Source organism: Lytechinus variegatus, chromosome 1 (assembly GCF_018143015.1).
Source record: "Lytechinus variegatus isolate NC3 chromosome 1, Lvar_3.0, whole genome shotgun sequence".
In the NCBI taxonomy this organism is placed as follows: Eukaryota; Metazoa; Echinodermata; class Echinoidea; order Temnopleuroida; family Toxopneustidae; genus Lytechinus; species Lytechinus variegatus.
The window spans coordinates 66,563,178-66,587,959 of record NC_054740.1 but is presented as its reverse complement, the minus strand read 5'-3'; the positions used below and the strand labels follow the sequence as shown (position 1 = coordinate 66,587,959).

The 24,782-nt window shown below is 35.1% G+C and overlaps 1 protein-coding gene across 2 annotated transcripts; it reads left to right on the top strand.

The window, feature by feature from the left end:
• The first annotated feature begins 2,606 nt into the window (after nucleotides 1–2,606).
• LOC121406509 (angiotensin-converting enzyme-like) lies at nucleotides 2,607–21,289 on the top strand. Of its 2 annotated transcripts, none has more exons than XM_041597519.1 (14): nucleotides 2,607–2,897; nucleotides 4,238–4,393; nucleotides 7,429–7,516; nucleotides 8,800–8,943; nucleotides 12,084–12,275; nucleotides 13,290–13,387; nucleotides 14,559–14,731; nucleotides 16,253–16,476; nucleotides 17,151–17,295; nucleotides 17,781–17,879; nucleotides 18,524–18,661; nucleotides 19,517–19,698; nucleotides 20,416–20,418; nucleotides 21,095–21,289. In XM_041597519.1, exons 1-14 carry the CDS (start codon nucleotides 2,664–2,666, stop codon nucleotides 21,208–21,210), a joined length of 1,992 nt encoding a protein of 663 aa, XP_041453453.1. In that variant the 5' UTR covers nucleotides 2,607–2,663; the 3' UTR covers nucleotides 21,211–21,289. The 2 variants fall into 2 exon arrangements, with proteins under 2 accessions (XP_041453453.1, XP_041453454.1); XM_041597520.1 differs by lacking the exon at nucleotides 16,253–16,476 and adding an exon at nucleotides 15,863–16,086.
• Nucleotides 21,290–24,782: the final 3,493 nt, after the last annotated feature.

Below are 24,782 nucleotides of genomic sequence, written 5' to 3'. Positions count from 1 at the left end.
AAGCAAAAATATAACATTCACATTTCTGATCGGGTGAAAAAAAATCAAGTTGCAATATCTGGAGTTACATTTAATCGTATCTCTTCCTGCAAGGGACCATTTGTTTCAACCATTTTGGGGCTTGTTCCCATTTCAACACACTTAGTATATTATAACTTAGTCCCAGGGACCTCTTACAGGAAATGGTCTGTTTCGACACAAGAGGTGGCAATTAGTAAATTTAGTAATTGATGAAATAATGATTCCTTTTTGGATTACTTGTCTGTAGTGTTAAGTTTGGGAGAGAGAAGATGAAAACGATAAGTAACAGAAAACTATTTATCGCATTCAAGCAAACTTTTACAGCAGTAGTAGAATATGTTGACCTCAAAGCTGTAAACTTAATGTTTATAACAATTTTCCGTAGGTTTGAAAATGCATTTTATATACCATTGATTGTTCATCAAGGGTTGTCTCAGTCATATCAAATATTATCTTGATATCTTTAATTGTTTTATCACTTGTTTGAATGAGATCCAATACTCTGTATACAACAGATCAGTCATGTCACACTCTTGAATATACAGTTGTGTATTCATGATGCTATGTAAGGCCACCCTCCCACAAACTTTGTTCACTGAATTTAGACTGCAAATTTCAGGATCACATCAATACAAACCGTGTGCAATACAATGTAATTTACGCGTACAAGGAAAAGAAAATTGTTTAAAGGATGAATTGTTCACAATCAACTTTTATGAAACGAGTCCCTAATTGTTTGTTATTTTACATTCTGAAGACAAGTACAATGTATTACAACTCACCAACCTTATGCACAGTACATACACTTGCTTCATATTCTTGAATGTGCTTCATTATGTTTTTTTCCTTGAAGAATCAGATGATTATCATGCCCCGTTATACAGTTTCTTTCATTTAATTCTGCTTTGTAATATGAACTTGGAAATGCAATGAAGGACAAGACTTATTCAGTATTTCATAACAAAACAAATATATGAAAGTACAAAAACTAATAATAAATCAAGTGTTTGTGTTTTATTATTTTGATTTCCCTGTGTTTGTACTATGTATGTTTATTTGAATTTGAAAACAAACGTTGCCAAGACAAATGACAGGAAAACTAATAAATCAAGTGATCCAAAATGCTTCTCTGTAAAATGACTAACATAACTCCATTTAAGCTTTTTCAGGGATTCGGCTTAAAGAATTTATATTGATGTTTATAGCATGATTTTCTTTTTTAGAAGTAGTGTAGTTGAGAAGGAAATGACGGAGGTTCATGAAGTGTTATCTTGTTTAGATACATTGATCAATTTTATTACGCTGTGAGTAATTTAGAGAATGTATAGGTGTGTTTGTTTGCAAATGTTTAAGATGGGGGGTATTGGAGTGAGTGTCCGAGAGGGGACGGGTTAGATTTAGACTGTCTGGGGTGGAGGCCCTGATTCTTTTTTATTTGTGTGGGGTACATACAGTGTTTGCTTAACAATATTTTCCCCTTTTTTGGGGGGGGTGGGTATAAAATGTACATCTGCAGGGAATTCTATGGAAAAATGTTACTTTCATTAGGCCTATATATCTTTTTTATGAGTTTGTATTGGATTTGTGTTTTCTTTCATTTCCCCTGTGTACTTTTTATAGGTCCATTATGGGTATATTCCCTTCTACAAAAGTATGAGTTGGGTAGAAAAAAACTACTTCTGTGGGATGCAAGAGGAATGATTAATTACCATTTTACAATAACTCATTCCATCATTTTCATATGTTTTATATGATTCATACGTATATGATGTGATTGATAAAGGAAATGGGATAAAAATGTAGTTTCATATTGTTTGATATTGAAATTTTGAATGGAAATTTTCAAGTGTTTTTTTTTGCTTTAAGGAATCCAAATAAAAGAGTGAGATGAAAGGGACATCATATTAGCCTATTTGGCAGAGGCAGTGCAAAGGAATATTTTATTGGGATGCACAAGGCGATCTGAAGCTGACATCAAATTTTCAATAACAGGTGTTATAAAGTTGCAAGTACCCTTTTTCATTTTCTTGCTCCCCCTCCCCATCTTATTCCACACAAATTGTGTAGATCTATGTAAAGTGATTATACACATCGTTCCGCTGTATAGTGTATTAAGTGCTATATGAAAGTAGAATATTATTATCATAATGTAGATAAATAATGTCCTAGAATTATTCAAGCTAAAAAATGGGTTTATGAGGAAATTTACACACCAACCTGCCATTGTCTTATTAGCATGTGACTCCACCTTGGGGGTAGTGTATCAACATCGGAAATTCATTTGCTTTTCGATTTACAGGGACTAAATAGCAGAGTCCAAAGTAGCAGAACCATAAACTCTTTCTTTTGTCATGATAGTATCATCTTTGACCGTCTATTTAGATATAATGGGCGTTACACTAAGTAGTAGAAGGAATTTCTTTTTATTTCTTTGCCCCCTTTCACTGACGCCTTTATAGACAAATATCGTTCCCAAAGGAAATAGAAAAAAAGATTATTTGAGTTTGGTACGAAGTGCTTATTGACTTACTTTGTGGTGGATCAAAGCGAATGTGGTAGGATTTTATGAGAAGCCTTTTATTAAAGCCAAGTTGGTCGGAAGAGAAAGGTGGTTTAGACGTTGAACCAGAATCCGAACCAAAATGATCCGCGCTGTCTGGCTCTCGGTCCTGGGCCTGGTCCTGTTTTCAGGACCAGGACCCTCTCTTGGTTTTATTGAAAATCCACCTCCTCCCGCCGGCAGTGTCAATGACGAAGCAAATGCAACGCAATTCTTGGATGAATATAACACCATGGCTATGGAGGTGTACTCCCACTCTTCCTTCGAAGCGTGGGATTATTATACCAATATCACAGCTTATAACCAGGAGAAAATGGTAAATATAGATTGGTGGTGGTGGTGATGGTGATGATGATGATGATGATGATGGTGGTGGTGATGATGATGATGATGATGATGGTGATGATGATGATGATGATAATGGTGGTTGTGGTGGTGGTGATGATGATGATTTTGATGATGGTGGTAATGGTAGTGGTGATGGTGATAAAGATGATGATGAAGAGGAGGATGGAGATGGTGGTGGTGGTTATGAGGGATTATGATGATCATGACAGTTTTGATAAGGGTGGTGATGATGATGAGGGTGATGATGATGATGAGGGTGATGATGATGATGAGGGTGAGGGTGATGATGATGATGGTGATGATGATGATGGTGATGATGATGGTGATGATGATGGTGATGATGAGGGTGATGATGATGATGAGGGTGATGATGATGATGATGAGGGTGATGATGATGGTGATGATGATAATGATGATGATGGTGGTTATAGTGATTATGAACAACATTTGTATAAGCGTCATTATTTTTATCAGTAAAAAAATATTGAAAGGCTCTAAGCTCCCACGGTACATTTTACACCTCGTTGCTTGAAAAGACACGTCATTAGTTCAGACTAGAAAAAAAATGTTTAAATTACAATGTTGGATTGGTTGGAATGAAGAAAAACAAACATATTCATACTAATAACAAAAAATAAATGTTTTGCATTTTCTCTAGCTTATCTTCATGCAGTATCAAAAAATCGACAGAACTTCACGATTTTTTTAATTTTAAATAGTTTTTTATACGTATAAAAGAGAATAATGACAAGCAAGGCAAACAATGTATAATGCTACAACTACAGTAATAATAATAATAAAAACCTAATTTTTGTAACATCATATATCGCCTACCACTAAGTACTTGATAAATGAGTTACAAATTTCGTTAAATGTGAAATAAGTATATTTGTTTTAAAGTACTGAAAAGTAATTGTTACATGCACTGATTGAGCATGTTTCGTAAACAAACATTTTGGAAACATGAACAAGTCCAAATACTCACTTTTTCATAGAATTGAGACATTGTATATTTTTTATTAGTAATAAATCAATATGGGTAAGTGCTTCTTACATAAAATGACATTGATAGTTAAAAGACATTGATTTGTTGATTTACTAAAAAGGCACAATTGATTTAATCATCACATATATTTAAAGAAAACATGAAGCCACGTTCTTGTAATGGTATTTTTGTATATTAACATGACTATTCGTCAAATTTTGAAAATAAGCTTTTACAATTGTCATAATCCTATTCAATCACAGATGACACTAATATCTGACACGATTATCACTATCGTTTCTAATGGTTTTATCGTCATACAGGTCCAAGCAAACATCGAAAGTGCAAATTTTGATAAGGTGATGAGTGAGTACGCGAATGCATTCGATCAGACGGGCTTTAGCAACGATACCAAGAGACAACTAGATAGCATACGATACATCGGATCGGCTGCTCTGCCAGACGATGAACTCAAAGAGGTAAATTTGAAACAAAACTTGTTATCATTCGAAACGAATTCACAAAAGCATTTATTGAGAAAACATTATTTGCCATTTAAGAGCTGGTAGTTAGAAAGGGAAGCTCACCCCGACGATAAGTTGGTATTAATAAAAGCAAAAAAAAAAAAAAAATGAGTAAAGTCAATCCACCAAAGCAATAACGGAGTTGTGAATTTCCAAAGCCGTAATCACCGACAAACAGCTCCTCCGTGTGTGATATGATATGAATGTTATTTACATCATATACGCATGAGAAACAGAGTTCAAGCAAAAGCTTCAATGCTCCGAACGTTATTTTGATGAAATAAATAATCAAACAATAACTGTCTTTTCTCCTCATATTATAGCCTTCATGTATGCTCCATTCTAAAAAAAGAAGAGAAAACACACACACACAAAACTCAGTATGTTATACTGCATTAATTTTCCAACTCGGTCAGCTAAAAAGCCATCAAATTTTGTCAAATGCCCATATAATAATGATAAGTGTTATTCAAATACTTCCAAAAGATGGTATAGAAAGATTTAAAAAACAAATCGTCATATTTCTTTGACAACTGCACTTCATGTAGTAAGTTTACAAAGAACATTTTCCATTCTAGTAAGGCCGCTTTTTATTCAGTTCAAGTTTAGTTCAGTTCAACTTCAATTCCAATATTAAAAATATTTTAGAACACATTGGATAATTCAAGATCAAATAAAATAATTCAATAATATGTACATGCATATTGGTACAGAAAAGTATTGAAATAAGGTATCGCTGTAAAAAAAAACCATAAAGGTCTTGTCAAGACAGCTCCCTTGATAACGTAAGATTTTATAAATTAATAAAAGCGGAGAACAAATTCAGTAAATATAAATGAATTGCGTCTTGCACCAAGGCAAACCCAGAACAAACATATGTGTAAAGGGTAGGAGAGAATGAAAAGCAGAGGGGGGGGGGGGGATTGAGAGTAAAAAAAATACTAAAACCATTTAAATTCAATGAGAGTCACGTTTGATCCAATATAGCATTACATTGTGCTTAAATCTGTTATAAAATGAAATTGAGGTTAAACATATAGGAAGTGAATTCCAGATTGTAGGAGCATGATGCCTACCTGAATAAAAAGCAAATTCTGTATTCACATTCCATCCGTGGTATTGATTCCCGGTTCTAGTATTATAAGTATGAATTAAACTGTTCTTTACAGACATATCCGATATGTATTTAGGAAGTTCAGTGTTTACATGTTTAAATATGACAATTGCACATATAATATAGTCATTTAACTGGTATATATCTAATATATTGAGTTGTTTTAATAGTGGGCTAGAATGGGCTTGATAATGAGAAAGTGCAATTATTCTGACAACCCTCTTTTGCAGGAAGTATAAACATTTGAGTTTGGTTGGATGAGTATTTGCCCAAACAATATTAGAGTAACTGAGATACGGTAAAATAAGAGTATTGTATAACATCGGCCAAACGGATTGAGGCAAGACATGGTGAAGTTTGCCGATGACATGCACCAACATTTCTAGAGATAGTTATGTTAATTTGAGCTATATGAGTTTTCCAAGATCAATTTTCGTCAATAGTAATACCCAGGAATTTGGATGAGGTGACACGTTTGATACAGTTTCCTGACATTTCCAATTTAAACATATCTAGGATATCAGCTGATAAATGTCGATATTGGGAACAAAAGTATATGAACTAGGACTTATCAGCATTAATTACCAATTTATTACATTTAAACCAATTCGAAACTTTCAATAATTTAATGTTTGATATGTCATATAAATAAGTAATGTCATTTGAAGTAAATAAAATATTGGTGTCATCAACAAATAAAATAAATTTCAATTTATAAGAACAGAAAGGCAGGTCATTGATATATATCAGAAAAAGAGGGGCACGAGGATTGACCCCTGGGGCACGCCGCATGAAATCTCTAATGGGTTGGACAAAATATTGTTAAAAGAAACAATTAAATTATATTGTACAAATGACTTTGAAACCACTGAAGGGGTAATCCTCTTATTCCATAGTTATAAAGTTTTGATAAAAGTACTGAAAAGTCAATGGCGTCGAAAGCTTTGCTTAAGTTTAAGAATACTCCAATAATTTTGTTTAATTGAAAACAATAATCAAATAATCTTGTAAATCAATGACAGCCATTTCGGTTGATATATTCTTTAGGAAACCATATTGACATTCATTTTAAATTAAATTTGTACATAAAATAAACATAAAGTCCATTATAAATAAGCCTTTCTAACATTTTTGAAAAATAAGGAAGTATGGAAATTGGTTAATAATTAAAAACTGCAACACATCACTGTTCTTATGAACAGGTATAACTTTTGCAATCTTCAATTTGAAAGGTACCATACCAGTCAAAATAGACAAATTAAAGATAAAACACAATGGTTTGACTATACAATATAGAACAATCTTTATAAATCGAGGATTAAATTATCAATGCCACAAATATTTGGACAGTTAAGCTTTTTTAACAACACCAGTGATATCGTTCTCAGAAATAGGTTTGAAGTGAAGATAATTTGAATTTTGCATGGGCAAGAATTTGATAAAATTATCAGAGCCTTTTGAAGTCAGAGATATTAAATTGTCCAAAGATAAACCAATGTTGACAAAATAATTATTTAAAAAAATCAGTTATCTATTTAAAATCTGCGATTCGCCTCCCATCAGCATTAATATAATTTGGTAATCTTTTTTATTCGGTAATAATGATTTGATTTTCTTCCGTGATTCCATTCCCAACCTCATTCAGGATCTACTTGGTGCTCACTCTTTTTCAATTCTTATTTTTTAATATTTTATATATTTATATATATTGTAACATATACATGTTAGCATTTTTTGTTCTTGGAATGTTTTTATATCATGCTGTGCTAACTGTATCATCACTGTAATTATGGGCCAATGAAGTGGAAATGAAACAATTGGTTTTAATCGAAATTAATTTATTCAAGTTCGTATACTGTCTTCGTTTGAAATCTAGCTTCAAGACATTCTTTCTAATATGGAGACTCGCTATTCAACTGGAAAGCCGTGTGATATGGATGGAAAATGTTATTCTCTTGAGCCGGGTGAGTGATATATTCTCTCTCATTTTCTTCCATTCATATATTGTTCCTTGGAGTGATTCTAGAGCATACCATATAAAATTACAAACGACTTTACAAAGAATTGCGATAGAAGCACTAAATGAGAGCCCTACGTTTTTTCATGATGAAACAAGGCCGTCGCAAATTTAGTTTTTTAATAATTCCAAAAAACCCGCAACGTTTCCAATTTGAACCAATGATGGTTTTGAAGAAATCTTCCTTAAATCCTGTTTGAACGCCTTTCTGGTTCTTTGGAAAATATTCTGAAGTCCCAAATATTGGATGGGATATAATTCTAATCAGAACTTCTATTTTTATACATTATTTAGGCCTATGTATTTCCTCTCATATAAAAATGTGATAAATATACTATAATTCGTAGCAGAATAAGTTTGTAATGATCGATAAACATTGGTGTTTACACTCCATGTATCATGATGTAGTGGTTGTAGTGATTCTTTCCTTGTAAACACAGGGTCGTGTGTTCGAATCCCACCGCCACTCTCGACCCAGGTGCTAAATGGGTATCCGGTAGAATGTAAAATTCACTGCAGCTTGTCCAGTACTGTGTGCGCTTCACTGTCGACTGACTGGAATATTACCCAGAGAGTGGAAGATGTGCATGCATTGTGTGCAGAAATGATTTACTGAATCTGATGACCGGGATAATAATATTTCTGTAAAGCGCTCAGACGCGTCGTTTCGATGTATTAAGCGCTATATAAGAGCGGAATATTATTATTATAATTAATTTTATCTCAATAGTAATCTGCAACAAGTATTTTATATATTTTTATATAGTATTTACTAGCACAATAATTTGAGTTAAACGTGGTATGTTGTTACTTATAAACGAGTCCATCTTGTGTGAAATTTATATCCGGAATTCCATCCAAAAGTACAGAAATATGATTGAAGAACTTACAAAAATACTACATGGACATACAAAAAAAAACATTCCTGATTTACTCAAAATTGACTTTGGGCGTTCTTATTGACCGATTGATAAAGGATTAATTTCATTTAAAATGTTCAGCTATAGAATTACAAAGTAAGGCGAAAGATAATAATAAAATAAAATCATATGTAGCATCCCTGGTAGCTTGGAAGTTCCTGAAAGTTCATCTTGTCCCATTGAATAAATTAAAAAGTGACATATAAATAAATACAAAATTTGAAATATATTCATATACTCAATTGTGATTGGCAGAAAAGCAAATTCCTATTACACATGTTAATACATCATTTCTTTACATATTTTATAGATCTCACCCGGATAATGGCCACATCACATGATTACTACGAGTTATATTGGGCCTGGAATGCATGGCGTGCCGAGGTCGGGGCACCTGCCCGAGAGGATTACAAGAGATACGTCGAGCTGAAAAATCAAGCTGCGATAGCAAACGGTAAGGGTATATCAGTCGGGGGCATATCCGAAGGGAAGGGGGCGGGGCGCATTCTCTTCAGGAAAAATAGGATTAAAACTGATAACAGTAGATACCTGTGTGTAATGTGTTTGTTGGGCTCCCCCGGCCCCCTTGGCGCCAAGGGGTAGATTGGATGTGATTAGAGTGATGACCCTTATTTAAATTTTCTTTGGGGGCTGCTTTTTGAAGGAAATTGGTGGAAATGTGAAAAATGTGGTGACCCCTAACACTTTCCCCTTTTTTCGTGTCATGTTTTTGTTTTTGGAAGAAAAAGTTTGGCTCCATGCTTGATCAACCCTGGATCCACCGTTGAGGGGAATAGAAAGAAATGGGGAGAAGCTATAAGAGGAGGGAGAACAATACAGAGAGAGATAGTCAGGGAAAAGAGAAGAGGGAGAGAGAGAGAGAGGAGAGTGGGTATGACAGAGAGAGTGAAGAGACGGAGAAAAAAAGAAAGGGGAGAGGGTGGGAGAGATATACATGGGATAGAGAGCAGTATAGTTTCAAATAACTTTTACGAATAAATAGCCTCGGCCCTTCTATTAAAAAATGTAAATTCATTAAAAATAGATATTACTTGTCAATAAGACATGACTCGACATTTTCATATTCTTTTGTATCAACCATATTGGTATGTTTTTATTCATGATTATTACTGCCACAAAATTTCATTTCATGATCTATGATGGGAGAAGTAAAAAAAAAAACGGTCAAAGCTCATAACACCCTTTTAATAATATGCTCATAAATAATAAAGTACATACATTTGCTCGTCATCATTCACCTCTTATCATTTTGGTATTTATATTGTTCTCTTTCCGTTTCCAATTATCATTTTAAGGATGGTGATAAAGACCCCAGACACTAGATTCTTCTAAAAGAGATAAAGAATTAATGAAAACCTGATCAGAGTACGGTCAATCAAATGAAAACTTTACTTGTATTAAAGTACATCGGATTGACTATAGTTTATTTTAGCAGGAAGACGATATAACCATAATAATAATGTCAACGAAATAATACTTGTATAGCGCACAATCGTTTTCATTAATTACACCACAACGTGTCTTTAGATTTCTCTTAAAAGATTCCAATAGTAATTAGCCAAGCATATATATAGAGAGAGAGCACTGCTTTACTGGAAGTTTCATAAAAATTGGATGTAACTTAGAAAGTCATGGCCTCTTTAGATTTTGCTTATTTTAATAGTACTGCTGAATGTATATCATAGTCAGTATGCAAATCTAGGAGCGGACGAAAGTATTCTCCATTTCATCATATTGAATATACATGTAAATTATTTCCAATTGGTTATTAGATTTGAATGATATATCAATGATATAATAATGATGATAAAACATAACAATAATTCATTAATCATTTTTCATTAAGAAGCAAACCAAATCAAAACAAGTTTTGCATCATTGGATGAAAGAATTCGAGAAATTGATTTAATACATATCGGGATCTTAAAGATCGAAAATCTTTAAAAGAAATACAAAAGAAATTACAAGTTTGTTACCATTGGGACGTAGTTTGTTCCCATTTCGTTTCCCACCCGTGATTTTCGAACCTTTAAAGAATCATACTCGTTCGCTTTCATATTTTCCAACCACGGCGATATTTTCCCCCATTTATTTTGAAAAAAAAAAATCATGTTTTCTTGGGATAAACTCCCTTGGGTGACTTGGCCTATAACAGGTTCTTGAATCAAAGCATATTCTGATTTTTCAATACTAAAGGTCATTTTACCTCCTTTTTTTGCAAATTCTTGCAACATCCTGTTGGGAAGGTAAATTTGTCAAACTAACAATCTTTTGTGCGTTAGTTTGATTTGTATCCGAAATCCAGTGACGCCCCTTAACAGTTTGTATAATAATCGAGATTGCATCATAAAAAGGCGGATGACAGTTATACGACGCGGAAGGCGAGATTTTATAAAGATATATTGACTATATAGCATAATATTATATTGAACAGTGTGTGATTTAACTCGAACCAAGCTCCCTCCCGACAGATCTTTTATTCTATATAATTATACAAGCATTATCAATGTGTTTCTTATTCTAACTATATGAATAACGACTGGTGATCTCTTCTTGTGGTAAATGGTATATTCACTGGCGATGGTTTAGTGCGTAAGAAGGTTCACCACTCGTTCTTAAAGTCGCTCTTAGATTACAGACAGTTTATGAAACGGCCCTTGGGGTCTTTTACTATTGGTACAAAAAAAAGAAGAAAAAAAACCCCTCACAAACAATATCATGGGAAGTATTATGGTTATATATGTCTCTGGGCGGTGTTGAGGAAGGGGGTGGGGCAAAATGACCTAAAGATGACTTCATATTTTTTTTCATTTAAATCGCAGGTTTACACGACCCATGCCTCTCCTGAATGTACTTTTCTACCTTCTTTATTATTTACTTAACCCCCCCTCCCTTTCACACACACTTTGTCCCTTTTTCACTACTTGAAAAAAAAATTAATGGGGGCGACCACCACTGGCCCCGCGGCATAATCCCGTTACATGTTAAAGGGAATGTTTACCCTGACATAAGGTTGTTCTGAAACATTCCGAAAATGAGAAAAACGTATCAGTTAACCTTTGACGGGAATTCTTCAAATGAAAAAGACAATGAATTTTTAAAGTTTGATAATACTTGGTGGGTTTTTTATAGCGCATCACACATAGCAGATTGCATGTCCCTATGCGCTAAAAAGTATAGGAAAAGTATAAAGTAAGAAAAACAAGTTCAGTATAAAATTGTAAATAAAATTTAGTATTGGACACTGATTTATCTGGCAAAGTGTTGAATAGGTATCTCTTAAGATAAACTTTGATACTTTGGTATCTCATGGATTCAGGTGCAGGTCCCCCAAGTGATGTTGCCCTTTTTTCTGAGCTACAAAACATTCTACCTCTTCTATGAGGTCTGCATAAACCCTTGAAAGATCAAAATTGTGGCTTCGCATTATTTAATCTGATAGACAGAATAAATTGACCATACACTTTGTTTCTGACTTGCGATAAATAAATTAATTTAAATAATCATAATAAGAAAATATTAGAGAGATCAATTTGAATCATATATTTTCATCTTTTTATTTCGTTTTCTCAGACAAACCGGATGCAGGAGCGTACTGGAGATCTTATTATGAAGTTGACAATCTGCCGGAGATCGCAGAGAAGCTATACGATGAGCTGAAACCCCTCTATGAGGAGCTTCATGCCTATGTGAGGAGAAAGTTGTACAACCGATACGGCTGTGATTACATTAACCTACGAGGACCAATCCCAGCACACATCTTAGGTTATTATTTGGATATATATCATCATTATCACTGGCGTACAGATCGGAGGGGGGGGGGGCCTTTGGGCACGAATCCCCCAAAATTTAGCAACCAAGGAAAAACAGGGAAGGATACGAAAAGGGGCGAAATATAATACCATTTTTCAATGTCAACATCCATCCTAATTTTTATATTTAAAAAGGCGAAATTTTTGCTCGCTCGCTCGCCGCAGCTATTTAGAATTTGCCCCCTCATTTTGTCTCATTGCGCTACTCGGTAATTATAACAATTTTTATGACCAAAATTGTCAACTACATTACCAAATTAACTTTGTTCTTTCTTCTCTAAGCATTTTGGTTCGGGATCTTGATATTAATAATTTCTTGTGCACAATAATACATTAATGACGACATTGTAAGAACGCTGTTTAAGCCAATTAATTTAACAAAAATCTGTTCACACTATTGTTTAAACTTTATAAACAACGTGTTAAAATAATTTGTTTAAAATAATTTGTTTAACAATTTTAAGCAATAGTTGTTAAAGTGACGGGCTGAAAATTTAAGAGTGTTTTTAACTTTTTTATTTTAGTGTAAAAAGGAAGAAATATTTAAGGACCAAGCAACTTGATTCTATACAATCAAGTGATAAAAAAATAGACTTATATCCTGAGATGATTTTAACATTTTAAAGAATACATGACAATAGTAGAACCTCTTTGTTCAACTTTAAATCTACATTATTGAAAAATTGCATTATACTTTTTAATAAAGATAGAAAGACTGTCCATGAAATTAACAGTATGCTCCAAAAACTTGTTTTCTGTTATTGTATTTTGTTTTATACAAATAACAGGCATAATAAAACGAAAATTTTGTGAAAAGAGATTCCTTATTGGTCGTAAAATATAGAATTCATCCGGGTCATGGGATTGAAACGAAATATATTGAACAAGATCATATTCATCAGAATTAAGAGCTCCATTGCCCCCCCTCTCTCTCTATCTACCTTTTTCTATTTTACACTTTCAACAGGTAATATGTGGGCTCAGTCATGGATCAACATTTACGACATATGCGAACCATTCCCTGGAAAACAAGCAGTCGATATTACCCCAGCCCTCGTCGAACAGGTAAATTACAGATAAATTGATTGATTAGTCAAACAATGAAGTTATTTTTTTTTACGTTTTCGCTAGAAGCGTCCTGGGGTCCGTAACACAAAGCTTAGCAATGATCGTAGAACATTTTTCTACGATCGATTCCATTGACTACAATGTACAATCAGTCGTGAAAATCAAGCGTAGGATCAATCGCTACACAGCAAAAACTGTGGTGTTAGCCGGTGTACATAGAGGACCACACCAGTTATTTTACACCGGTGTTAAATTGGTGGTGTTAGTTTTACACCTATAGGTGTTATTACAACATCTGTGGTTGTTACATTTACGCTCTTTGGTGTTATGTTCAATCTCTAGGGTGTTATTTTAACACCTCAGGGTGTGGTCCTCTATTAACACCAATTGGTGTCAGTTTTAACACCACAGTTTTTACAGTGTAACCTTTGTGTTACGGGACCCTGGTCTTGTGATTCTGAGTTTCGTCTTTCAGTCAGAGGGTTGTGGGTTCGAATCCATGCCACAGTGTTGATTTCTTTCAGCAAGAACTCGCCAACATTGTATTTAATTGTATCAAATCAATGGGTACCTGACAGGAATACTCGTTCCTTAAAACAGGGCTTGTGCGTCGGGATAAATTAGTCTTATTATGATTGTCATGATGATAAGCTACTATCAACACTGAAATTATCACCAGTTCACCAATTACACTAACATCATCGACATCATCATCATCATCATTATCATCATAATCATCATCATCACCACCACCATCATCAACAACAACAACACTATTATCATCATTTCAAGTATTTGTACAATAATAAGGCGTGAATGATTTGATAAGGTAAGCTAAATTCCTCCTCATTATTGTGCCACGCTCTGTATTTTTATCACAACTATGTCCGTTAATCATTTTGTAAAGTGGCCCTATCTTGACAATAATACAATAGTGACAATTGCTATCATTCATGCGTTCTAATTTGTATTGTTTTGTTTGTTTACGCGCGACTTCTGTTAAAAAAAACAATGGCTGATCTATTATTACTGGGCTACAAAGCCCCCAGACCCCGCCACACTACCTACGTGAAGATGGTAGTGTGGAAATTCAAGGTAGGTTCAACGATCTAGGGGCATTTTACCATGGTTAAATCTAAATCATTTTCGATGTATTTCTCTTATTCAGGGCTATGATGCTTTGCAGATGTTTGAACTCTCGGATGATTTTTTCGAGTCGCTCGGTCTCATCAAGATGCCTCAAGAATTCTGGGATCATTCAATGATTGAGAAACCAGATGATGGTAGGGATGTGGTGTGCCACGCCTCGGCCTGGGACTTCCTAAATCAAGTGGACTTCAGGTGAAGACAAACTGAGATAAATTTGAGAATTTAGGCCACTGGCATACAGAGAGAAGGGCGCTTGGGGCTCTGCCCCCTCCCCAAAGTTTCACCCACCCTCCCCCACCCCCCCAAAAAAAAGGATGAAATGAAAGAGTAAGACAAACGGGTGAAACACGATATTGTTTGTTTAAATATTGTGTAAAAACCTATCACTAATAACATTTATTACATTTTCATTAGTATTAAAATGCCAACATTTTCGCTCGCTCGCGACTTTTGAAAATTTTCTCCACATAGACTACCAATATGTTGTGCCCCCTCGAAATCTTTGTGGCTCGCTACGCCACGGATATAGGCCTACAATCAAGTAAGAAAAAATGGCACATGGTATAAACGCAGAGGGTGTTTTGATTAATATTTTTTTCTCCTCTCCATGTGGGGAAGGGAAACCTCTGTTTATCTCAAAGTTGGGGTTTGAACACCGCCCTAGGAGGGCATCTTGATTAACAGACCTTACCTCCTGTACCATTTTAGAACCACATGACAAGTCTTACGATTGATTTTAGTTACAAGTATCATAAACTGTACATTAAATTGTTAAAATGTGATATTGTATTACTGTGGTATAGAGAAGTTTATCAGTCCATAACTGCGCTTGTAAAGGAGTCTTATCTCTAGGTGGAATTTGAGGACTTCATTTGGTCCTTTCGTAATCATGTAATCTTAGAGAGCTATACACAAAACACAAAGAACAGATTTTTTTTATTCATTTTGCGTTATATTAATATAATTTCATAATTATCCATTATAATTGTCATTATCATCATCATCATCATCAACATCATCATCACATCATCATCATCATCATCATCATCATCACATCATCATCATCACCATCATCATCATTACATCATCACCATTATCATTATCGTCATCATCATCATCATCGTCGTCGTCATCACCATCATCATCCTCATCATCATCATCTTCATCAACACCATTATCATCAACATCATCAAAATCATCATTATCATCATCTTCATCAACATCATCAACATCATCATCACCATCTTCATCATCACCATCTTCATCATCATCATCATCATTATATATGAGAATTCTATGATATCCTTCATCATTATGATACAGAATCAAGCAATGTACTGACATCACCATGGATGACTTCATCACCATCCATCACGAAATGGGACACATTGAGTATTACCTTCAATACAAGGATCTACCTGTGGTATACAGGGGCGGAGCCAACCCAGGATTCCACGAGGCAGTGGGCGACGTCCTCGCTTTGTCGGTATCGACACCCAAGCATCTGCAACAAGTCGGATTGATTGACGAAGTGGTGGATGATGACGGTATTAAAACTTCTATTTCTTTGTTCTTTTTTTTTCTTTTTCATAAAACCACCACCAAAACCCACGTCATTATCATCATCACCACCACAACTACCACGATCGTCGTCATCATCATCATCATCACCACCACCATCAACGACAATTCTCTGATATCCTAATGATACAGAATCAAGCAATGTACTGACATCACCATGGATGACTTCATCACCATTCACCATGAAATGGGACACGTCGAGTATTTCCTCCAGTACAAGGATCTACCTGTGGTATACAGGGGCGGGGCCAACCCAGGATTCCACGAGGCAGTGGGCGACGTCCTCGCTTTGTCGGTATCGACACCCAAGCATCTGCAACAAGTCGGATTGATTGATGAAGTGGTGGATGATGACGGTATTAATATTTTTTTCCGTTGTCTTCTTTTCACACATATAGCTGTAGCAATAAATTCCGATGAGTGATGTGAAATTTTGTTTACTCGCTAGCAAAAGTTTGTAACTATTGTCTAGTGTTTTCTGGTAGAATGATTGAGCAATACTCTCTAAATGCAAATGAGCTTATCAGGGTCCCGTAACACAAAGAATAGCGACTGATCGTACGCTTGATTTTTACGATTGATTGTACATTGTAGTCAATGCAATCAATCGTAGAAAAATATTCTACGATCATTGCAAAGCTTTGTGTCACGGGCACCTGGTCCCTAATCACACTCCTCCCCTGCAGAGTGAGATTAAAAGGAGTGATATTAGGGACCGGTCCTGATGGAGTGAGGTTTCGGTCTTTCAAGAGTGATTTGTTACCTTGTTAGGAGTGAAAGTGTAGAAAAGATGCACACTTTCACTCCAAAAAGATGGAGGTTCGCTCTTAAAGGATTAAAATCTCGCTCCATCGGGACTGGTCCCTCATCCCACTCTTGGAGGAGGAGTGTGGTTAGGATCCAGATTAGTTCATTCGCATTTAGAAAGTAGATCAATGAAAGAAAGAAAAATGTGTAGCATGAAGGACTGATCGTACATTACATTGCATTACATTTTGACTCATCTTCTTCTTTGATCTGACCGACACAGAGGCTGATTTGAATTTCCTAATGAGTATGGCTTTGGATAAGATATCCTTCCTACCCTTTGGATACCTGATGGACCAGTACAGATGGGGAGTGTTCAACGGATCCACCACCGAAGATCACTATAACGAGGACTGGTGGAAACTAAGGTATTCTTATATCTCGGAGATTCAGGCATCCAAATGTACGGAAGTTTTAGAGTGCCATCGACATAACGAGGTGGTGAGATATCTCGCCAAAGTTTTGTGTCGACTTTGGCGAGATACACGACCTCACCATCGACTTCTAAAGAGTTGTATGTGTGTCAACGCGGCGAGAGACGCGATGGACGTATCTCGCCAAGTCAGCATAAATAAGACCTTTTAATGCCGACATATCTCTTCATATCATCAAGGTGGTGGAACTTTAAAGGTTCAGTACGATGGAGATTCGTATGAGACTTTATTTCATAAACGTATAAAGTTTGCTGTATAAAAAAGTATATGTCTATTAATTGTTTTGTTTACTCGGATATGTTGGGTGATCTTTTTGCTATTTTTGTTTCATTCTAATTTTAATGATTTAAATTTCAAATAAAGCAATGAATTGCTATAATCAGTTTTAATTGAACATCATTATTTTCGATTTACTTTAGACTCCGGTACCAAGGTATCATACCACCGACACCAAGGAGTGAGGATGATTTTGATCCCGGTGCAAAGTACCACATCCCAGCAGACGTGCCGTATATCAGGTATGGATGCAGGCTATGTTACAGTGAAAAACACCCCGTCCCTCGGATGACACGTTAAATGGAGGCCCCGGATAGAATAGTCGTGTAGGGAGGAGGGGGGGAGGTCAAGGTGTAGTGGTCCACTTGCACTCCACCAATCTATTATATCGGGAGGAGAGGCCCGCACGTCATAGTGATTCAGGTCGCTTTTCGTCTCCCAGGCACAAATGACGCCAAACAATCAAACAAACAACAACAACAATATCTACTACTACTACTACTTCATACTACTCCTACTTCTACTACTACTACTACTACTACTACTACTACTACTACTACTACTACTACTACTACTATTAATAATAATAATGATAATAGTAATAATGATAATAATAATGATAGTAATAATATTACTACTACTACTACTACTAATAATAATGATAGTAAAAGTAAAAGTAATAATGATAACAATTTTCTTCTTGATATCGAATCATACAGATACCATACGATAAACATTTTTAACGATGAAGTATCCTATTCAAGCAAGACAGTCATGTATACATAAGACTGTTATATTGTTATTCTTTCCTTAGTTTATCAATCTTTTATACATTCCTTAATTCGTATCTCTATTATCATTCTTTATCATTCCAAATAATCTGCAGATATTTCATCAGTTTTGTCCTGCAATTCCAATTCCACGAAGCCCTTTGCAAAGCCGCCGGTCAATACGGTAATGCTGGTGACGAACCTCTCTATAAATGCGATATATACCAATCACAAGAAGCCGGTCAATTGCTTGCGTGAGTATCTTTGTAATTGGAGGTGCCGTGGCCTAGTGGTCTAAGGCGCTTGACTCGATGCATGAAAGTCCGGGGTTCGATCCCCCGGCAAAGACACTTAGGCCTATGAGCACGAGCATCTAATCTACTGTGCTCTTTTATCCTAGATTAAAGTAATGGAAAGTCACATTGTTATTATTGGTAACTATGTGTGTGTACTTGTTTAAAGAAAATAAGTTGATAACGGTCACCCTTGATAAATATTAATTTTCATTCCTTTTCAATGCCCCTTATTCTGAAGTCCAGGGGCCTTTTATGAAAGTTGTCAGCAGTGACAAGTTGTCTTTCTCCGACAGTTACCATACTAACAGTCAGAGGCCAGTGCCTTTCAGCCAATCAAATAAGTTATTTTTTAAAAACACAAGTGTACACTAAGGGAGCGTTTCATGAAATGAGTTGACGGATGTTTTATCCGACAGTTACCATGGCAACATTACTTCTCAGCCAATAAGAATCAAGGAAATTTGTCAGATATAACAAATTGTCGGATGGAAATGTTAATGAAACGGTCCCCAGAGATTAGATTGAATGCAGTACAGAGAAACGGGCCAATAATGTTTATGTTTTTTCACTTCAATATTCATTACTGACCACAAATTATCTTAAGTTTGGATGTGACAAAAAGGAATATGTATTTGATTTAATTACTTGTATTCTCACTTTCACAGTTCAAATTATAAATGATAAAATTATAATCAATATGTTGTGATTATATTCATTAGCGTGATGACAACGGTATCCCGTCATCTCGACAAGTCGATGGCACTTGAAAGCTTTAAAGATAGATAATCCAATATTCTTTTATCATTATTTTAGTGACATGCTGAAGATGGGATCGAGCAGGCCGTGGCCAGAGGCTCTGAAAGCCATCATTGGTAGTGAAGAGATCAGCGCTCAATCTCTGATCAACTACTTCCAGCCTCTTATTGATTACCTGAAGGAACAGAACGCGATGAATGGAGACGTGGTAGGATGGTCTGAGATGTATACTCCTAAAGGTGAGCTTATAACAATCATTTTTTTTAGCAATTCTAAATATTCATAACCATTGTTATCATTATTACCGGTGTGTTGGCGCAGTTGGTAGGGCGTCCGACTCACAACCGGGAGGTCGGGAAATCGAACCACGGCCTAAAGGGGTAGAGCCTCGTCGACCTGGCGCTGTGCACAGCGGCTGCCGGACCCACGATCCATTGGGCAAAGCAAATTTTCGGAGGATTTCATTTCATGTCTTTTTTGAACAATAAAATATGGGTTTTCATTTCATTTCATTTTTGTGAACCAAAGTTGATGATGATGATGATGAACAGCTGTTTAGTTTATCTGAGGAAAAAATCAAAAGCACTGGCTCCCCAATAATGTCATGTTATTCACAAAGTTGCTGGAAAAGAGGTTTTCAGTTCAGATTTGAAAGTCTCATTATTGTCTTTCTTTAAGATCATCATCAAAATATTGCAAATCATTAACTGAGTTGATAATCTCTAAAAAAAATATCTTGATGTTAAAATATGCGAATAAATCTATACAAAAAAGCTAAGCCATGGCTTGTAGAATCCCCCATTATCATGGAATTAAAAATTATACAGTGAATGAGCAAGAAGGCTAGGAAAATGAAAACTTCTTCTTGATAATAGAAAAAAGTGTGTTTATTTTGTCTCTTTCATTTGTCTTTTCATCCACGTTCTCATCTCTATCCTGCTTGACCAACATTGCAGAACGTAAGTATTTATCATCATGTAATAACAATTTTCTTGGAGATTTTGTTACAAAAATACTATAATGTTTAATATAGGACAAATAACTGAATATATGGTTACGAAATATATGTTTTCATGTAATGAGATCATCTACAAAAGTTCAATGTTATTTAAGTAAACTTTTTTTCCAAGTGACATTTTTTATATTAAGTAACAATATCACAAGATATAATGAATATGAATACTGTGCACATGTAAATTGGGTTTCTTAATGTGAGTAAGCTAAATATCACACAAGATAGAAGTTCATTATCATATTCGTTTTTTGATACTGTCTATTGGTATAGTGATTTTGAATATGATGCCTATATTATCAGAGGCATGACTGTATGCATTTTACCGTAATTAATTCACACAGTGACGTAATGGGCTAAAATTTTGAGGGAGCTTGATATTGCGTATCGGGTCAAATTTATGAAAAGTTGAAACTTCCAACATTTTTATACAAAAATCAAATTTCACCCTTCTCTCTTTCCGTTTCTTTTTTTCCTTTCTTTGACGTATTTTTTTTGGGGGGGGGGGAAGGGGGAAGGCACCCCAAGTCCCCCATCTGTACGCCACTGATATAATATATTTTTTGTGTGAAATTGCAAAGGAAATCCTATTTTTTCTCTGTTTCTGTCTCTCTCTGTTCCAGCTGAAATGGAGGACGATTTGACCAAATGGAAGAAGAGTTATGAGATGTGGCAGGTGGAGATGATGGATTGGAAGAAAACATATGAAGATTACAAAGAACACTCCACATGTGATTAGATTGACACACTGTAAAAACTGCGGTGTTAAAACTGACACCAATTGGACCACACCCTGAGGTGTTAAAATTACACCCTAGAGATTGAACATAACGCCAAAGAGTGTAAATGTAACAATCAAAGGTGTTGTAATAGCACCTATAGGTGTAAAACTAACACCACCAATTTAACCCCGGTGTAAAATAACTGGTGTGGTCCTCTATGTACACCGGTTAACACCACAGTTTTTGCTGTGCAGTTCCAAAATATTCAGTGTAACATGAGATTGTGGTTATGAAGGGGCGGGTCATGCTATTTTTTCTTCGTCGTGGATTCCCAAACAAAAAAAGAGGGTAGGATTAACATTGCTCGACAAGGAAGAAAAAAATGATGTGAATGAATGATTTAATGCCTTCTTGATTACTATAAATGTATATACTTCATGATTCGAATTAAATAGGTTGAGAAAATACAATTTGGGAGTTTGAACAAGGGTGTACTTCTTTTGATAATAGTTGCGACACTTTCTTAAAAGCGCTCCATATATTGTCTTTCAGGTGCGTGTACATACTGCAGTGTTTTAGAATGTTTTGCGCAACTTTAAAGGACAAGTCCTCCCTAGCAGAAAAGTTTTTTTGAATAAAAAGATAACACTCCAACAAGCATAATACTATAAATTTCATCAAAATCGGATGTAAAATAAGAAATTATGACATTTTAAGGTTTTTCTTAATTTCACAAAACAGTCATATGCACATCCTGGTCCGTATGCAAATGAGACTGATGACGTCATCCATTCACTATTTCTTTTGTATTTTAATATATAAAAATATAAAATATTCAAATTTTCTCCTCCTTGTCAAGTGAAACAACAATTAATTCCTCTCTGAACATGTGAAATTAGCATTGTTTAATTTTGTATGGTTCAGTCAAGTTGATCCTTATTGTCAAATATGTAAAAATAAAATATTGTTTCATTCAAACAATAAAAGATAAAGGGATAGTGAGTGATGGACATCATCGAATTGTGCATATCACTGTTTTGTGAAAAATAAGCGAAACTTTAAAAAGTCATAACTACTTTTTAATTCCTCATCCTATTTGGATGAAATTTTCAGCGTTATATGCTAGTTTGATTTTTCTCCATTTATTCAAATCAATCAACATTTTTGTGCGGTGGACTTGACCTTTATTAATATTTGTGTACACTCGTTTATCGTAATATATGTGACAAAACGGTGTATTTCATTTGTTGAAATATGAAATGAAGCAAATATGATTTCTTTTCGGCATTTAAAAATAGATATTTATACAACAAAAAGTACATCAATATTTTGGACTTATACCATAGAATTCGTTAATTATAAGAATCGAGTATGCAATTGTATAGAGTTTATAGGGGCTATGTATAGCAGCTAGACTGTCATTATTTTCGTCATAAATAAAGATACTAATTATTATTTTGAACATGCATGCTCTTATAAACTGTGGGCTAAATGCAATGTTGGATATTATATGTTGAATTGTTTAAATTAAAATAAGATTTTCCGCCCTCCTAGGGTTTTTTGTGTACTGATCATGCAAGTTGGGTTAATTTTTGTATCAGTGTCTACTTCCAATCAATTTTAATACATTTCTTAATGATTTTAGTAATCATTTAACTGTCATAGTTTATGGACCACACGTCATCTTTGCCTAGAATGATATATGTTTGTCAAAATTACATGGAAAAACCACGTTATACACGAAAGTTTGAATATACTCGGTATTGCTCAGTTCATGCAGCTGCAGGCTTCATTTCATGTTCTTACGTATACATGTGCTGATGTTTCTGTATTAACTAGATATATCTGCATTATTACAAGAGTTTCATAAAAACTTAATAAAACTTAATGTAAATTAGTCTTTATAAAAAAAATAATGCACGAAGCTTGCGATCAAGTGCAGACCAATCAATCGATCACAAGTTTTGCAATTAATCGCAAATTTGCAATTGATTGGCACGTTTCATAAGATTAAAAAATGGAATGATTTTATATATTTTATATGATTGAGCTGATTATTGCAAAGTTGAAATCGATATTGAAATGAAATTTTAAAATATCCATCAAATCTCATCAATGAGTTTTTGCTATACCTCTTAGTAAGTTTAAGACAACTCATTAAAATAATGGAAGAAAAATCAATATATTCAACGTGAGATTGTAACAAATATCATGGACAGATTGTTGTGGAAACTAAGAGAGTTCTTTGATTTGTGGAGAGAATTTGTCCCATTTAATTGAAAAAATCTTTAACATGAACCATGATATACGCCGATTTAAAGAAAAATACTTATCATAACACATTTTGTATGCCGCCCCTTTCTGATTTTATGTGTGTGTATATATTATATATATGCACAGCAAAAACTGTGGTGTTAACCGGTGTACCTAGAGGACTACATCAGTTATGGTATACACCGATGTTAAATTGACAGGGCTAGTTTAACACCTATAGGTGTTCTTACACCACCTTTGGTTGTTACATTTACTCTTTGGTATTATGATCAATCTCTAGGGTGTAATGTTAACACCTCAGGGTGTGGTCCTCTTTACCACCAAATTGTGTCAGTTTTAACACCACAGTTTTTTACAGTGTTCATTTATTTTGCATAGGCTATTTTAAAAAAAGTTTTCCGTAGAATGTGTCATCAGAGTCCTCAAGGCTACATCGTATCAAGCACCCCCTCTCCCTTTCCTTTCCCTCTTCCCCTCCCTTACAGTTTCACCCCTTTCCCGTCTCTGGCTCCCCCCTCTCTCTCTGTCCCTGTTTTTCCTCCTTCCATTTTTTTTGTGGGGTCGTTATTTTTGTATTTCTTAATTTTCTTAAAAAAAAAAAAATTCTTTCTGAGGTGCGTTTTAGGTATCACCTTTTTTTAATGCAGATACAGTAAACATGCATGGTAAACGCAGTTTGACTAATGTGTTGAGGAATTAAGGGCAAAATGACTGTGGGAGAATTATATGTGTTTGGGGTCGAGCGAGAGTGGGAGGAGAGAGAGAAAGGGTGGGATGGAGAGAGAGAGATAGACAGACAGAGAGACAGATAGAAAAAGAGAGAGGGGGAGATGGGAGAGATATTTCTAGCTCTTTATATTTGTTTATGTTCTCAGCCAGTTAGCACCCCCGGGGGGGGGGAGGCAGTCAAATATACATGTATTGCTGTACACAGGCGTGACCAAGGAATTTCCAAACACCCGTAAACGAGTTTTTCTCTGTGTGCAAAATAACCCCCTAAACAAGTTGTGTCCAAAATATGACTTCCGGGGAAAAAGTTTTGGGGAAAAGCATACCCTAAAACGTTTGGCTAGTCTTAAAAAAAAAGGCTTTGGGAGAAAAAACATACCCTAAATACGTTTGACCCCGTAATTGACCATTGACCAGTCTTTCAAAACCACCCTTTTTCTTGAAAATCGCTGTTTTTGATACCCTTAACGAGTCCACGCGCGGACCGCGTCCAAAAGTGAAAAAAAACACCCCTTTGGTCCCGTGTATGTGTACAGAAATATATTTGACTGCCCCCCCCCCCGGATGTACACATCACTCTGGATGA

What these genes read in the sequence shown, in the direction of transcription:
- LOC121406509 (XM_041597519.1), top strand. Translation starts at nt 2,664, where the DNA reads ATGATCCGCGCTGTCTGGCTCTCGGTCCTGGGCCTGGTCCTGTTTTCA. An exon ending in ATGTTATTCTCTTGAGCCGG is followed by an intron (nt 7,517 to 8,799) that starts GTGAGTGATATA and finishes CATATTTTATAG; the next exon opens with ATCTCACCCGGATAATGGCC. An exon ending in CTAAATCAAGTGGACTTCAG is followed by an intron (nt 14,732 to 16,252) that starts GTGAAGACAAAC and finishes CTAATGATACAG; the next exon opens with AATCAAGCAATGTACTGACA.